General features: G+C 42.6%; 1 protein-coding gene across 2 annotated transcripts; it reads right to left on the reverse strand.

Moving 5' to 3' along the window:
* Window positions 1-5,387: 5,387 nt before the first annotated feature.
* On the reverse strand, window positions 5,388-14,681 carry chchd7 (coiled-coil-helix-coiled-coil-helix domain containing 7). Of its 2 annotated transcripts, XM_061874504.1 has the most exons (5): window positions 14,445-14,681; window positions 13,477-13,575; window positions 7,361-7,428; window positions 7,155-7,253; window positions 5,388-5,640 (listed from the first exon to the last, which is right to left on the reverse strand). In XM_061874504.1, the coding sequence occupies exons 1-5, from the start codon at window positions 14,488-14,490 to the stop codon at window positions 5,536-5,538; spliced, it is 417 nt and encodes a 138-aa protein (XP_061730488.1). In that variant the 5' UTR covers window positions 14,491-14,681; the 3' UTR covers window positions 5,388-5,535. The 2 variants fall into 2 exon arrangements, with proteins under 2 accessions (XP_061730488.1, XP_061730489.1); XM_061874505.1 differs by lacking the exon at window positions 13,477-13,575 and having other exon boundaries at window positions 14,445-14,679.
* Window positions 14,682-14,967: the final 286 nt, after the last annotated feature.

The raw sequence follows: 14,967 nt of genomic DNA on the forward strand, positions 1-14,967 counted from the left end.
ATCTTCTTCCGCTTATCCGAGATCGGGTCGCGGGGGCAACAGCCTAAGCAGGGAAGCCCAGACTTCCCTTTCCCCAGCCACTTCGTCTAGCTTCTCCCGGGGGATCCTGAGGCGTTCCCAGGCCAGCCGGGAGACATAGTCTTCCCAACGTGTCCTGGGTCTTCCCCGTGGCCTCCTACCGGTTGGACGTGCCCTAAACACCTCCCTAGGGAGGCGTTCGGGTGGCATCCTGACCAGATGCCCGAACCACCTCATCTGGCTCCTCTCGATGTGGAGGAGCAGCAGCTTTACTTTGAGCTCCTCCCGGATGGCATGTCTAAGGAAGAGGCCCGCCACACGGCGGAGGAAACTCATTTCGGCCGCTTGTACCCGTGATCTTATCCTTTCAGTCATGACCCAAAGCTCATGACCATAGGTGAGGATGGGAACGTAGATCGACCGGTAAATTGAGAGCTTTGCCTTCCGGCTCAGCTCCTTCTTCACCACAACGGATCGGTACAACGTCCGCATTACTGAAGACGCCGCACCGATCCGCCTGTCGATCTCACGATCCACTCTTCCCCCACTCGTGAACAACCTGAACTCCTCCACTTGGGACAGGGGCTCCTCCCCAACCCGGAGATGGCACTCCACCCTTTTCCGGGCGAGAACCATGGACTCAGACTTGGAGGTGCTGATTCTCATTCCGGTCGCTTCACACTCGGCTGCAAACCGATCCAGTGAGAGCTGAAGATCCCGGTCAGATGAAGCCATCAGGACCACATCATCTGCAAAAAGCAGAGACCTAATCCTACGGTCACCAAACCGGAACCCCTCAACGCCTTGACTGCGCCTAGAAATTCTGTCCATAAAAGTTATGAACAGAATCGGTGACAAAGGACAGCCTTGGCGGAGTCCAACCCTCACTGGAAATGTGTTCGACTTACTGCCGGCAATGCGGACCAAGCTCTGGCACTGATCGTACAGGGAGCGGACCGCCACAATAACACAGTCCGATACCCCATACTCTCTGAGCACTCCCCACAGGACTTCCCGAGGGACACGGTCGAATGCCTTCTCCAAGTCCACAAAGCACATGTAGACTGGTTGGGCAAACTCCCATGCACCCTCAAGAACCCTGCCGAGAGTATAGAGCTGGTCCACAGTTCCACGACCAGGACGAAAACCACACTGTTCCTCCTGAATCCGAGGTTCGACTATCCGGCGTAGCCTCCTCTCCAGTACACCTGAATAAACCTTACCGGGAAGGCTGAGGAGTGTGATCCCACGATAGTTGGAACACACCCTCCGGTCCCCCTTCTTAAAGAGAGGGACCACCACCCCGGTCTGCCAATCCAGAGGTACCACCCCCGATGTCCACGCGATGCTGCAGAGTCTTGTCAACCAAGACAGCCCCACAGCATCCAGAGCCTTAAGGAACTCCGGGCGGGTCTCGTCCACCCCCGGGGCCTTGCCACCGAGGAGCTTTTTAACTACCTCAGCGACCTCAGCCCCAGAAATAGGAGAGACCACCACAGATTCCCCAGGCACTGATTCCTCTTAGGAAGACGTGTTGGTGGGATTGAGGAGGTCTTCGAAGTATTCCTCCACCTATCCACAACATCCGCAGTTGAGGTCAGCAGAACACTATCCGCACCATACACGGTGTTGATAGTGCACTGCTTCCCCTTCCTGAGGCGGCGGACGGTGGTCCAGAATCGCTTCGAAGCCGTCCGGAAGTCGTTTTCCATGGCTTCCCCGAACTCCTTCCATGTCCGAGTTTTGCCTCAGCGACCGCTGAAGCCGCACACCGCTTGGCCTGTCGGTACCTATCTACTGCCTCCGGAGTCCTATGAGCCAAGAGGACCCGATAGGACTCCTGCTTCAGCTTGACGGCATCCCTCACCGCTGGTGTCCACCAAGGGGTTTTAGGATTGCCGCCACGACAGGCACCAACTACGTTGCGGCCACAGCTCCGATCAGCCGCTTCGACAATAGAGGTGCGGAACATGGTCCACTCGGACTCAATGTCCAGCACCTCCCTCGTGACATGTTCGAAGTTCTTCCGGAGGTGGGAATTGAAACTTTCTCTGACAGGAGACTCTGCCAGACGTTCCCAGCAGACCCTCACAGTGCGTTTGGGCCTGCCAGGTCGGTCCGGCATCCTCCCCCACCATCGCAGCCAACTCACCACCAGGTGGTGATCGGTAGAAACCTCCGCCCCTCTCTTCACTCGAGTGTCCAAAACATAAGGCCGCAAATCCGATGACACAACTACAAAGTCGATCATGGAACTGCGGCCTAGGGTGTCCTGGTGCCAAGTGCACATATGGACACCCTTATGTTTGAACATGGTGTTTGTAATGGACAAATTGTGACGAGCACAAAAGTCCAATAACAAAACACCACTCTGGTTCAGATCCGGGCGGCCATTCTTCCCAATCACGCCTCTCCAGGTTTCACTGTCGTTGCCAACATGAGCGTTGAAGTCCCACAGTAGGACAAGGGAATCACCCGGGGGAGCACTTTCCAGTACTCCCTCGAGTGTACCCAAAAAGGGTGGGTACTCTGAACTGCCGTTTGGTGCGTAAGCACAAACAACAGTCAGGACCCGTACCCCCACCTGAAGGCGGAGGGAGGCTACCCTTTCGTCCACTGGGTTGAACTCCAACGTGCAGGCTTTAAGCCGGGGGGCAACCAGAATTGCCACCCCAGCCCGTTGCCTCTCACTGTCGGCAACGCCAGAGTGGAAGAGGGTCCAGTCCCTCTCGAGAGAAGTGGTTCCAGAGCCCTTGCTGTGCGTCGAAGTGAGCCGGAACTTCTCCACTTCGCGCACTAGCTCAGGCTCTTCCCCCCCCAGTGAGGTGACGTTCCACGTCCCAAGAGCTAGCTTCTGTAGCCGAGGATCGGACCGCCAAGTGCCCTGCCTTCGGCTGCCGCCCAGCTCACATTGCACCCGACCTCTATGGCCCCTGCTATGGGTGGTGAGCCCATTGGAGGGGTGACCCACGTTGCCTCTTCGGGCTGTGCCCGGCCGGGCCCCATGGGAACAGGCCCGGCCACCAGGCGCTCGCCATCGTGCCCCACCTCCGGGCCTGGCTCCAGAGGGGGGCCCCGGTGACCCGCGTCCGGGCGAAGGAAATCTGGGTCCATGTTTTATCTTCTTCATAGAGGTCTTCGAGCTGCTCTTTGTCTGATCCCTCACCTAGAACCTGTTTGCCTTGGGAGACCCTACCAGGGGGCATAAAGCCCCCGGACAACATAGCTCCTAGGATCATTGGGACACGCAAACTCCTCTACCACGATAAGGGGATTTTTATTGGGCCAATAAATTGACTAGCATTAGAATTCATTTGTATTATTAGAGAAACAAATGTGTTTTCTTCATTGAAGTAATATATTATTAACATCATCACATTGAATGTTTGGGAGAATGATTTTGTTAAGGCTAGATTTACTAATATAGACATTATGATTTCATATCTATTCATCCAGTCGGACATAAAAATAACATCTATCATTTTCTTACAGGACAATTGTCCTTATATAGAGGAGACACTATTTCTATCATTGCATACGTCAGGGATCATTTTTGAAAGATTGAATGGCCCTGTGATGAGGTGGCGACTTGTCCGCGGTGCACCCCACTTTCCGCCCTAAAGCAGCTGGGATAGGCTCCAGCACCCCTGCAACTCCGGGAAGGACAAGTGGTAGAAAATGGATGGAATTTACTGTATCAGCGATATAATGTTTGTCTGATCTTGAATGGGATTGTGCTGAAAATTGTAATTTTCCTGAAGGAACTCTCCTGACGGAATAAATACATTACTATCTATCTATCTATCTATAATATAACATGTTTAGGAACCTATAACCTCTGAGTGCTGATATTAGTATTTGTGCAATGAAAATATAGTGCAATGGTGCTATACAGTGTCTCATCCCAAGTTTTTGGGATATGAGCCATCTCTCCACTAAATGCTATGGGCAAAGTTTTGGACAACTAACTTCCTTGGTGTCATGACAGTTATGTAAGATACTACCAAAAGATTGGGTCTACTCGCGAGCATTAGCTTATAGCTAGAGATGGACATACATTTTTCAAAAGGAAGGACACAAGTGAGAATGAAAGACAGTGCTGAGAAGAAGGAGTGGATGGTATTCATTGAATTAAAGAAATAAATCATCAACAAAATGACATAGTGTAGCTAGCAAACTTCGTGAAGCATTTGGACCATAGCAATATTAGTCTGCACCATACTAAAGTGGAATGAGTCGAAGACTCCAGCCAATGAGGTTAAACAATTTCTAAACCCAGACATTTATCTATGAAAATATAGAGAAGCTGCTGATGGTGTGTTTGACGGAAAAGCAGCTGGAGGGAGATACTATAGAAGTCCACTCTCGAGGTAAATGCTGTACATTATTGTAATATTTCTTATCTAAAAGCTAATACTTCTCAAAAGACATGAGAAATGTTAAAATGTTGCTGCTTTGAGAAATGATGGCAACAAAAAAAATATCCAATAAAACAAACCACCTGACCGACTTTTTCGTACTAGGGAAAAAAAGATACACTTCAAGATGTTAAATTTTTTTAAATGCAATTTTGTTGACTTGATAATTAATTATTTGTAATTGTTTTTAGGTCTAAATACAAAATATCTCATTGTTTTCTTACTTGGTGAGAAAGCTAAGAAAAGTTGCTTTGAAATCTAAAGTTTTTATTCTGTTATGTGCTACCGAATCAACAACAAGGCAAAACATATATCATATTATCATACATTTAGAAGCAGGATAAAAATGTTTTTTTTTTTTTTGCTTATCATCTTAGACTCGATGCATTTGTGTCCCACAAAATGTTTTCTACTTCCTCAGGGGGGCGTAACCGAAAATAATTGAGAAGCATGAGTGTAGCGCAACTGTAGATGTGGTGTAACTCCGCCACCACAAGCCCAGGGAGTGTGCAATACCACATGCGATCAGAAAACCTCCAGAAGCATGCAAGCCAACCTTTATCACTTCCATAAGTGCTAAGAAAACACCGCTTGGAGAAACTTGCCTGTCGTTTGGCAACACTTTGAACGCCCCTCTTTTGTTATGGGCTCGTGAAAAATAAAGCAAAAAGGCAAACTGTAACATGGAAATAAATACATTTATGAAGTACATGAGTTAGATTACGTGTTTTTTAACTAATGTAAATTTATAGGTATCAGTATCGATTACTGAAGTTTTGGTATCATAACAACCCTAATAAAAAGTCAGAACAGTACACAAACCTCAATTTAGTTGGATTAAATTCCTTGAAATGATATCATAAAGTGAAATCAGTGAGGGAAAGCAGTGCTAAAAGTCAAACACACTTGGTTTTACTGAAATAAAAAAACAATAACAGTGGAAATATAAACTGAGGTAAAACATTTGCAATATTTTTTAATTTTCAAAAAAAGCACAGAATGCTTTAAAAGTGGCTCATTACAGTGAAAGGAATCATCTTACATCCTCCTTCACGTCACTTACATAACAATATTACCATCCACGATTAAGTCATACAGGTCAATAGGGTTTTCTTCCATGTGCAGAGAGAAAGTCCTGCCTTTCTGCAGCTGTTGGCATGTCAGGTTTCACTCCTTCTCTCCTCCTCTGCACCATGATGTTGTGCTGTGAAGACCACATTAGAAACACTCTTACCACAAATCCACACAACTTTGGGAAGGTAGACCTAATCACACTGCATATTGAGAAGTCACCATTAGATGGTGATATAATGCTAGAAGTATTTAAGACTGGCAACTGTGAGCTATATTCTTAGTAAGATATATAACATTCATGATGCATCATGAATATGAAGAACTATAAGATGAGCTGCAGCGCTTGAAAGGCTGGCCCAGATTTATGTAATAATTTCACTTTTAATTTCACTTCAATTGAGTTTCTGAAAATTAGTGTGAGAGGGTTTTAAAATGTTACATTTCCCCTCAGGAATTAATAAAGTATTTCTGGTTCTGATTCAGTGCTTTGTAGTGATGGTCAGATGAAGCCTCATGAGGCATTGAAACACTTGAGCCAATTGGTTCCAGAATTTCTGAAGCTTCAATACATGCTTCGGCACAAGACTCCACCTGCTGGTCAAATGTATGATTACAAACAGCTGCATCTTAACTACATAATGTGTGATGCATTGAAATGTGGCGTCTATTAGGCCTCTTGGAAATGTCAATGAATCACAATAAATGTTTGACAAAAGTATAATAAAGTATGTTTCATGCATTATATTTGTACATATATTATTGTGTGTTTATATTTTGCCAACATGGTAGAATCATATTAATAGGGCAGGTTGTTTAATGTTTTTTCTGTCACCTTGAGGAAATGGCATAAAGAGGAAAATTACAATATAATGTAACTTGGATAATGATGTACAGAACAGAGGGGATTTTATTAATTTTTAGTTTTGGTTTTAGGCGATTCATTTTTGTTTTTTTTGACAAAACCTCTCCGTTATCCGGTTATTGATTTCTGGAAGCTGGTTAAAAAGAAAAAACACACAATGCTTTACTTTAATAAATGTAATGTTTACAGTGGTAAACACATTTAGGAACTGACACTGCCAAGAATCGAACCCACGTCTTGTAGAATAAAAGGTGAAAGTGCGTGCTATTGTGCTACCAAATATCTGATGACGTCGCCGATCGAAGGTGGAAAATGTTATGTTTATTAAATGGATATCAAGTTTATCGTTTGGATTCAGTTTGTCGTCCTTCTTTGATTCTAGCAGCGTTTTAAAAAACTATTTTTTTTCTTTATCCATATTCCAAACCGACCACAAGTCTCAAAAGCTCACATTTTTAATGAAGCTTGGGCAGCATTATAAGTTGTCAAATTTCCCGGCAAAACTGAACCCGGTCCTGAAACAGTCACGTGGTACAAGCGTACAGCGAGGCTGAACCACGTACCGAAGCGGTCAGATGGTACAACTTGGCACCGAGGCTTCACGCGTCATCATTTCCGGCTCCTCCCCTAAATGAAGCAAGCTTCGATATGTGTCTCTATTGCTCGACACACGCCTTGAAGCCTCGGCATATTTGGTCCCATCACTACTGCTTTGCTCAAAGGCACCTCAGCAGTAGCTTAGTTTCATAGTTTCTTCCAAGACAGAAAAAAATCATGCATACCCAATATTTTCTACAATCCTTGTAAGACTGGAAGTAGGCGCTGCACATGCTTTTATCATAGTTGTAAGTATCCAAACACTTTTGCGAGGCATCGCTTTCCTAAAAAATACAAAAGAAAGATAATCCAATAAGTTTTACAACATTATATACTGTATAAAACGCATACATTTAATATTGATTCCTAGGTCAAAATATGGAGCACTCACTTGAATGCATGGATTTAAGTCCTGATTCCGAATTTTGCTGGAATTTCTGTCCATTTGTATCTGGAACTCTGAAAAAAAAAAGATGTTACACATACTTGACAAAACAGATGCTTATTATTACTTGTATTCTGCTTTCAACACAGCATTGGTTTAATACCCCCATGTGAAATGTCTATGTTGCTACTAACTACTACTTTTGACCTAATTATGTGAATGCAGGAAAATATTCACGGTTTTCACACTTTTCTCTGTTAAACAATCCACATTTTTTAGCCGGTTCAAATTGTTCCCAAGTCAAAATACTCCCTGCTAATTTTAGTCAATTGCTAGAATTTTACTGACGTCACGTCCGGCTTATATCCTTCCTATTCAATATGCGTTGTGGACAAACAAACTCCGTTCTCTAAGAAAAAATGCCGTATGGTTGTGTTGTTTTCGGCTGTACGAATTGTTCAAATTGCGAAAAGGATAAACGTTTCTTCAGAATCCCTTGAGAGGTAATCAAAAAGGCCCGAAGAGTTACGAAGCAACAACGAGAAAAGCATGCAGCTCACACTCCAGTCCAAGGGAGCATACTCGAAGAACGCAATGGTTTCAGTAATCACTTTGTTAATGTTTTTTTATATACTTTTAACGTATATTACTTCCCCTTTAAGTATGTTCTTGATGTTATTTTTATTTCTTAAACACGTTTGCTACGAGTGTTTCGTAAAGCACCTACTCAGCGTGTCTAAATAAAAGAAGGCAGATGTGAGCAAAACCTAAAAGAGTTAAGCTTTTACCAAAGGCAACAATTATAAATGAAGCTTTCAGCACATACACAATGTTGACATTTATCGTTATATTTTGATAAAGACGGAAAAAACACGCTACACTTTATGATAACCTCTTGAAGAACTCTGAAGAAACGTTTAAACGATTCGTACAACCGAAAACAACACTAGCATAGGGAATTTTTTCTTTGAGAAAGGCTAAATGGTGCCAAGTACCCATTGAAAACAGGTTGACCACCACCAGTATTCATTGGGTAGAAAATGAGCCGCATGTGATGTCAGTAACATCCCAGTAATACACATAAAATACATATTTTTTGTGACCTGACACTATCTGGAAAGCATGCTGACTGTTAGTATTTTTGTTCGGCTTTTCAGCCTTCACACACACTTTCTACGACAATTATTTTTTCTAGTTTCTAATCATGTTGTCAAATGGTTAATTTATACTTTATTGTATTTCAACAAAAATACAACAATAGTTAACAAAATAACCTGTTTGGTTAAAATAGGAGACTCATTATTATAATCCAGGTTTGTACATTTATTTATAGGATGATGAGGTGTTTCATAAAATGTATTGTTTTTCCCCCAGCGTAGTTTAATGCGTCTTGTGGTCGGGTTCGCTTACTGCAGGTATCGCTGTTTGGTAGTGTATTTGGTTTTTGTTGTGTACCCTAAACCGGAAGTAGGTTGACCGGAACATATGCCAAGCTGTCTGCCATCTTGCGGCAGTCCTTTGTCAAGACTTCAGCAGCAGTACTCTGTCATTGTATGTCGTATAACTTTATTGTCTTGACACGAAGTACAACACCTTATCAGCAGCCAATGTCCCTCCACAGTGCAAAGCCACTAAGACAGCAATCCTATCTTCCATGGCGGAAAATAATCTATGTTTTCCTAAACCTACTACTATCACTGGAATAGCTAAACATGCTACACATGCTACACTGTAAGCTAAAGCTCTTAAAAGCAAACAAATGTGGGCGGATCGATAACATTTTGACAACAACGATATCAACCATCTGCGATGAGGTGGCAACTTGTCCAGGGCGTACCCCGACTTTTGCCCGATTGTAGCTGAGATAGGCACTAGCGCCCCCCGCGACCCCATAGGGAATTAGCGGTAGGAAATGGATGGATGGATATCAACTATACAATAGTATAAGTATATGGTCATGACTACAATAGTTGGATCAATATTTTTTAATATCAACAAAAAACATGGTTGATTACCACACTGAAAAACTAATGTGGACACTGCTAATTTCCAAGAGAAGAAGCTAGCGCGCTAATGGCTAGCTAGCTTAGCTGATAAAATGAATGCAAGACACATTAACGTTTATTAAATAAAACTTGGTTGAATTATATCAGTGTCTATTCAAGTACTTTTTGAGCAAATTCAACAACACAGCAATAAGAAGGATAACTGTGATCCTTTAAATCACAATAGTCGTGGTACGGATTGTTACACACCTAATGAATCACAATATTTTGTTTCAAATTAATACCATCATATACAGTCGTGGTCAAATGTTTACATACACTTGAAAGGAATGAGTTTCCAATAATTTCCACAGCTCTTATTTTTTGTGATAGATAGATAGATAGATAGATAGATAGATAGATAGATAGATAGATAGATAGATAGATAGATAGATGGATGGATGGATGGATGGATGGATGGATGGATGGATGGATGGATGGATGGATGGATGGATGGATGGATGGATGGATGGATGGATGGATGGATGGATGGATGGATGGATGGATGGATGGATGGATGGATGGATGGATGGATGGATGGATGGATGGATGGATGGATGGATGGATGGATGGATGGATGGATGGATGGATGGATGGATGGATGGATGGATGGATGGATGGATGGATGGATGGATGGATGGATGGATGGATGGATGGATGGATGGATGGATGGATAGATAGATAGATAGATAGTACTTTATTGATTCCCTCAGGAGAGTTCCTTCAGGAAAAAGTAAAATTATGGATAGATAGAGTGATTGGAGCACATATTGGTGGTCACAAAAAACATTCATGAAGTTTGGTTCTTTTATGAATTTATTATGGGTTTACTGAAAATGTGACCAAATCTGCTGGGTCAAAAGTATACATACAGCAATGTTAATATTTGGTTACATGTTCCTGGGAAAGTTTCACTGGAAAAAGGCGCTTTTGGTAGCCATCCACAAGCTTCTGGTTGAATTTTTGACCACTCCTCTTGACAAAATTGGTGCAGTTCAGCTAAATTTGATGTTTTTCTCACATAAACTTGTTTCATCAGCATTGTCCACACGTTTAAGTCAAGACTTTGGAAAGGCCATTCTAAAACCTTAATTCTAGCCTGATTTTGCCATTTCTTTACCACTTTTGACGTGTGTTTGGGGTCATTGTCCTGTTAGAGCACCCAACTGCGCCCAAGACCCAGCCTCCGGGCTGATGATTTTAGGTTGTCCTGAAGAATTTAGAGGTAATCCTCCTTTTTCATTGTCCCATTTACTCTCTGTAAAGCACCAGTTCCTTTGGCGCAAAAAACAGGGCCATAGTACAATACTACTACCACCATGCTTGACGGTAGGAGTTGTGTTCCTGGGATTAAAGGCCTCACCTTGTCATGATTCATGGCCCGGATCATGTTTTCTTTAGTTATGTTCTGTTAGTTTTGGACTCCCTTAGCTCCTGGTTTGTGCACCTCTAGGTTTGTTTTGGTTTCCATGTGTATTAATTGGGTTCACCTGCCTCTGGTTAGTGGTCTGCACGCTCAGCTGCGGTGAGCACTAATCAGAGAGCTATTCATTCTCGCCACACTCTGTCTGGCTACTCTGTCGCCACACTCATCCCTACACGCCTGCGAAACAGGCGTGTAGGGATGATATGTTTGGAGGAAAAAAACTAAACCTTTTTTTCCTCCGAACATATTGCTGGATATTGTGGCCGAACAGCTCAATTTTTGTTTCATCTGACCACAGAACTTTCCGCCAGAAGGTCTTATCTTTGCACGGAAGTTGGGTCTTGGGCGCAGTTGGGTGTTCCAACAGGACAATGACCCCAAACACACGTCAAAAGTGGTAAAGGAATGGCTAAATCCCATCCACGGGAGCTCGCATTCTTGTTGTCTCTCCTTCGACAAATGAACAAAGCTTTTTGCTAAGTAGCATCACAGCTGACCCGGACATTGGAAAGTTCTCTTGCCGTCTGTGAAGTGTTGTATCCCAAATAGCTGCAATCGCTTTCTCTTAAGGTATTCATGTGTGATTTCCACAAGCGTCTGTACATGTAGAACAGACCTGGGCAAATTAAGGCCCGGGGGTCACATGCGGCCCGTTAAGCTTTTTGATCTGGCCCGCCGGACATTCCCAAATATTTTTTTAAATCTTTAGGATGGACAGTGTAGCTGCCATAATGATGTGCAGTGATGTTTTCTAATGACCGGAAGTCTTGATCTATACAGAGTATTTCAATGGTTGGAATCTGCGCTTTTGCATGATATACTAGTTATTATGGTCATATAATTAGTTACTATAGTCAACTAATTAGTTACTATGGTAATGTAAGTCACAGCAGCTCAGATGAGGCACCAAGCAGTGTGGGCGGGAAGTGTTTCCAGAGCCTGAAATGCGGGTGTCAGGGACAGACAAGGAAGGAGATTTTTACAACAAAGTTCTAAAGCTTAGTAATAAAACAGATGTATCAGATTGTATGTGGGTTTTTTTTTACCCCTTGCATTCATATTTTGCTGTTTACTTGCTTCTAAAATATGTGCGACCCCGAACGGGACAAGCGGTAGAAAATGGATGGATGGATGGATGGATGGAGAGGGGGTGTTAAGTTCATATATTTTCAATATTCAGTGCTTTTTTTTCCTGCATAGTTAATATAGTAAATCCCACATTATTGTCATGTACATTCTGTGTGTCTCCTTCAGTAGAACATTTTTAATTCAATTCCGTTTTTTAAGGTGGTCTGTTTTTAGCATTCAATCACAAATTATTGTGAGGTTTTGTATTAGTGTTCCTAAAGAAAGATATACCGGACCCCAGACACATTTGTTTCTCTAAAGTTGGCCCCCCGAGTCAAAATAATTGCCCAGGCCTGATGTAGAAGGAGAAACACGGGCATTTCTGGATGACTTGCCTTCATATTTCCAGTGGTTAGCTCCGAGCTTTATTATGAAGCTGGCTGTAGCGCGTTCTTTCTGACATCACCTCCTGTGTGGGCGAGGTCTTTCTGGCGTCACTTCCTCTCCGAACTCACTTTGTAAACGATTAACAAGTCTATACAAAGCTAGGAGCCAGAGATTCAAGAATTACACGGCTGACTTACAGTTGTAAAAATTTGTCCGAGGAGGGGAACCTTAAACGATGGTTTAGTGTGGCTGAAATGGGGCTTAGGCTAAATAATTATTTGTTTAAGGGGTTAACGACTTAGTGTAGACATGGCCTAAGTGTCTTCCCTCATTAAGGTTAGGGTTAGAGTTAGGGTACTTAAAATATGTTCCCTTAGTGTCCAAATAACTCTAAATTAAGTCGTTACTTAGAATATGGTCCCCTAGTGTCCAAATAACTCTAAATTAAGTCTTTGTTAATTAGAATATATTCCCCATACTAAAGTGTTACCATGTGTTTTGTTGACTTGCCGTAAAAAAACAAAACACATCCCAATCATAGAATGTGTCTTATTTCCCAAGGCACATGGCAACTCACTCGCCAGAAAAAAGCCCGGAGGCTGGGTCTTGGGCGCAATTGGGTGTTCCAACAGGACAATGACCCCAAACACACGTCAAAAGTGGTAAAGAAATGGCTAAATCAGGCTAGAATAAGGGTTTTAGAATGGCCTTCCCAAAGTCCTGACTTAAAGGCCTACTGAAATGAGTATTTCTTATTTAAACGGGGATAGCAGGTCCATTCTATGTGTCATACTTAATCATTTCGCGATATTGCCATATTTTTGCTGAAAGGATTTAGTAGAGAACATCCACGATAAAATTCGCAACTGGAGAAAAGCCCTGCCTCTACCGGAAGTCCCAGACAATGACGTAACCCGTTGAGGGCTCCTCACATATTCACATTGTTTATAATGGGAGCCTCCAACAAAAAGGACTATTCGGACCGAAAAAACGACAATTTCCCCATTAATTTGAGCAAGGATGAAAGATTCGTGTTTGAGGATATTGATAGCGACGGACTAGAAAAAAAAAACGCGATTGTGATCGCGTTGCATTGAGACGGATTCATATGTTTTTAGAGACATTTACTAGGATAATTCTGGCAAATCCCTTATCTTTCTATTGTGTTGCTAGTGTTTTAGTGAGTTCAACAGTACCTGATAGTCGGAAGTATACGTCTACGGCCGGGTGTTGACGCGCAGTGTCTCGGGGAAGTCGACGGCAGCTGTACGGGAGGCGCAAACTCAGCTGATCTCCTGTAAGAAGCGACTTTTTAACCACAATTTTCTCACCGAAACCTGCTGGTTGACAAGTGGTAGTGATCCATGTCCGCTGTGATCCATAGGAAAGTTTCAACTCCGTGAATTTTAAACAAGGAATCACCGTGTGGTTGTGTGGCTAAAGGCTAAAGTTTCCCAACTCCATCTTGCTACTTTAACTTCTCCAATATTAATTGAACAAATTGCAAAAGATTCAGCAACACAGTTCTCGAAAATACTGTGTAATTATGCCGTTAAAGCAGACGACATTTAGCTGTGTGTGTGCGTAGCGCTCATACTTCCTAAAAACCTGTGACGTCTGGCGTACACGTCATCATTACACAACGTTTTCAAGACGAAACTCCCGTGATATTTAAAATTGCATTTTAGTAAACTAAAAAGGCCGTATTGGCATGTGTTGCATTGCTAAGATTTCATCATTGATATATAAACTATCAGACTGCGTGTTGGGTAGTAGTGGGTTTCAGTAGGCCTTTAAACTTATGGACAATGCTGAAGAAACAAGTCCATGTCAGAAAACCAACACATTTAGCTGAATTGTACCAATTTTGTCAAGAGGAGTAGTTAAAATTTCAACCAGAAGCTTGTGGATGGCTACCAAAAGCGCCTTATTGCAGTGAAACTTGCCAAGGGACATGTGACCAAATATTAACATTGCTGTATGTATACTTTTGACCCAGCAGATATGGTCACATTTTCAGTACACCCATAATAAATTCATAAAAGAACCAAACTTCATGAATGTTTTTTGTCCATATATGACATACGTACATGTATTTAGATATATATTTATCCCTTTTTATGCAGTTGTATTTATTGAACTGTTACTCCAGTAAATGACTTACCAGTGAAGAGCAAGGACGAGACTGTAACCTTAAGAAAACTTTTCATCCAACTAATCCATGGACTTCAGGGTCTGGTGAAGAAGGAATATATTAAAATCAATCCGCAGATTTGAGTGTTGAATGTAAATAAAAAATGTGATATTAATCCTCAGATTTGAGTATCCGCTTCAAGCTAATGCTAACAGCACTGCTTCCACTGTGTACCAGGAAACGCAACAGCACATCTAGTTTTGAGTGACAGCAACATCGGCCAATAGAATCCCGTCCAACTTGTCTTCTCCGACGGACAAGGAAATTAGCCAATGGTTATTGAGTTAGAGATTCAAGGTTTCCTAGAGGTTTAAGTCGAATAAAACAGGTTTGGAAGGTTTGAAAAAAATGGTACTGGATTCTCAAAATGTTGTTGACGCCAATGAATCCAAATCACTTTGATATGAGTGTAGAAACGAATCATTCAAAAAATGTAAAGGAAGTTTGGAACTTTAAAGGGGCGTGACTTAGCCCATAGTGCGGTTGCATTGCA

Source organism: Nerophis ophidion, linkage group LG16 (assembly GCF_033978795.1).
Source record: "Nerophis ophidion isolate RoL-2023_Sa linkage group LG16, RoL_Noph_v1.0, whole genome shotgun sequence".
Taxonomy (NCBI): domain Eukaryota; kingdom Metazoa; phylum Chordata; class Actinopteri; order Syngnathiformes; family Syngnathidae; genus Nerophis; species Nerophis ophidion.

Bases quoted from the DNA above. Each gene is read 5' to 3' on its own strand.
- chchd7 (XM_061874504.1), bottom strand. From the start codon at position 14,490: ATGAAAAGTTTTCTTAAGGTTACAGTCTCGTCCTTGCTCTTCACTG. The intron at 7,429-13,476 runs GTACTGTTGAAC...TTTTTTTTTCAG, and splicing joins CGTATACTTCCGACTATCAG to AGTTCCAGATACAAATGGAC. The intron at 7,254-7,360 runs GTGAGTGCTCCA...TGTATTTTTTAG, and splicing joins ACTTAAATCCATGCATTCAA to GAAAGCGATGCCTCGCAAAA.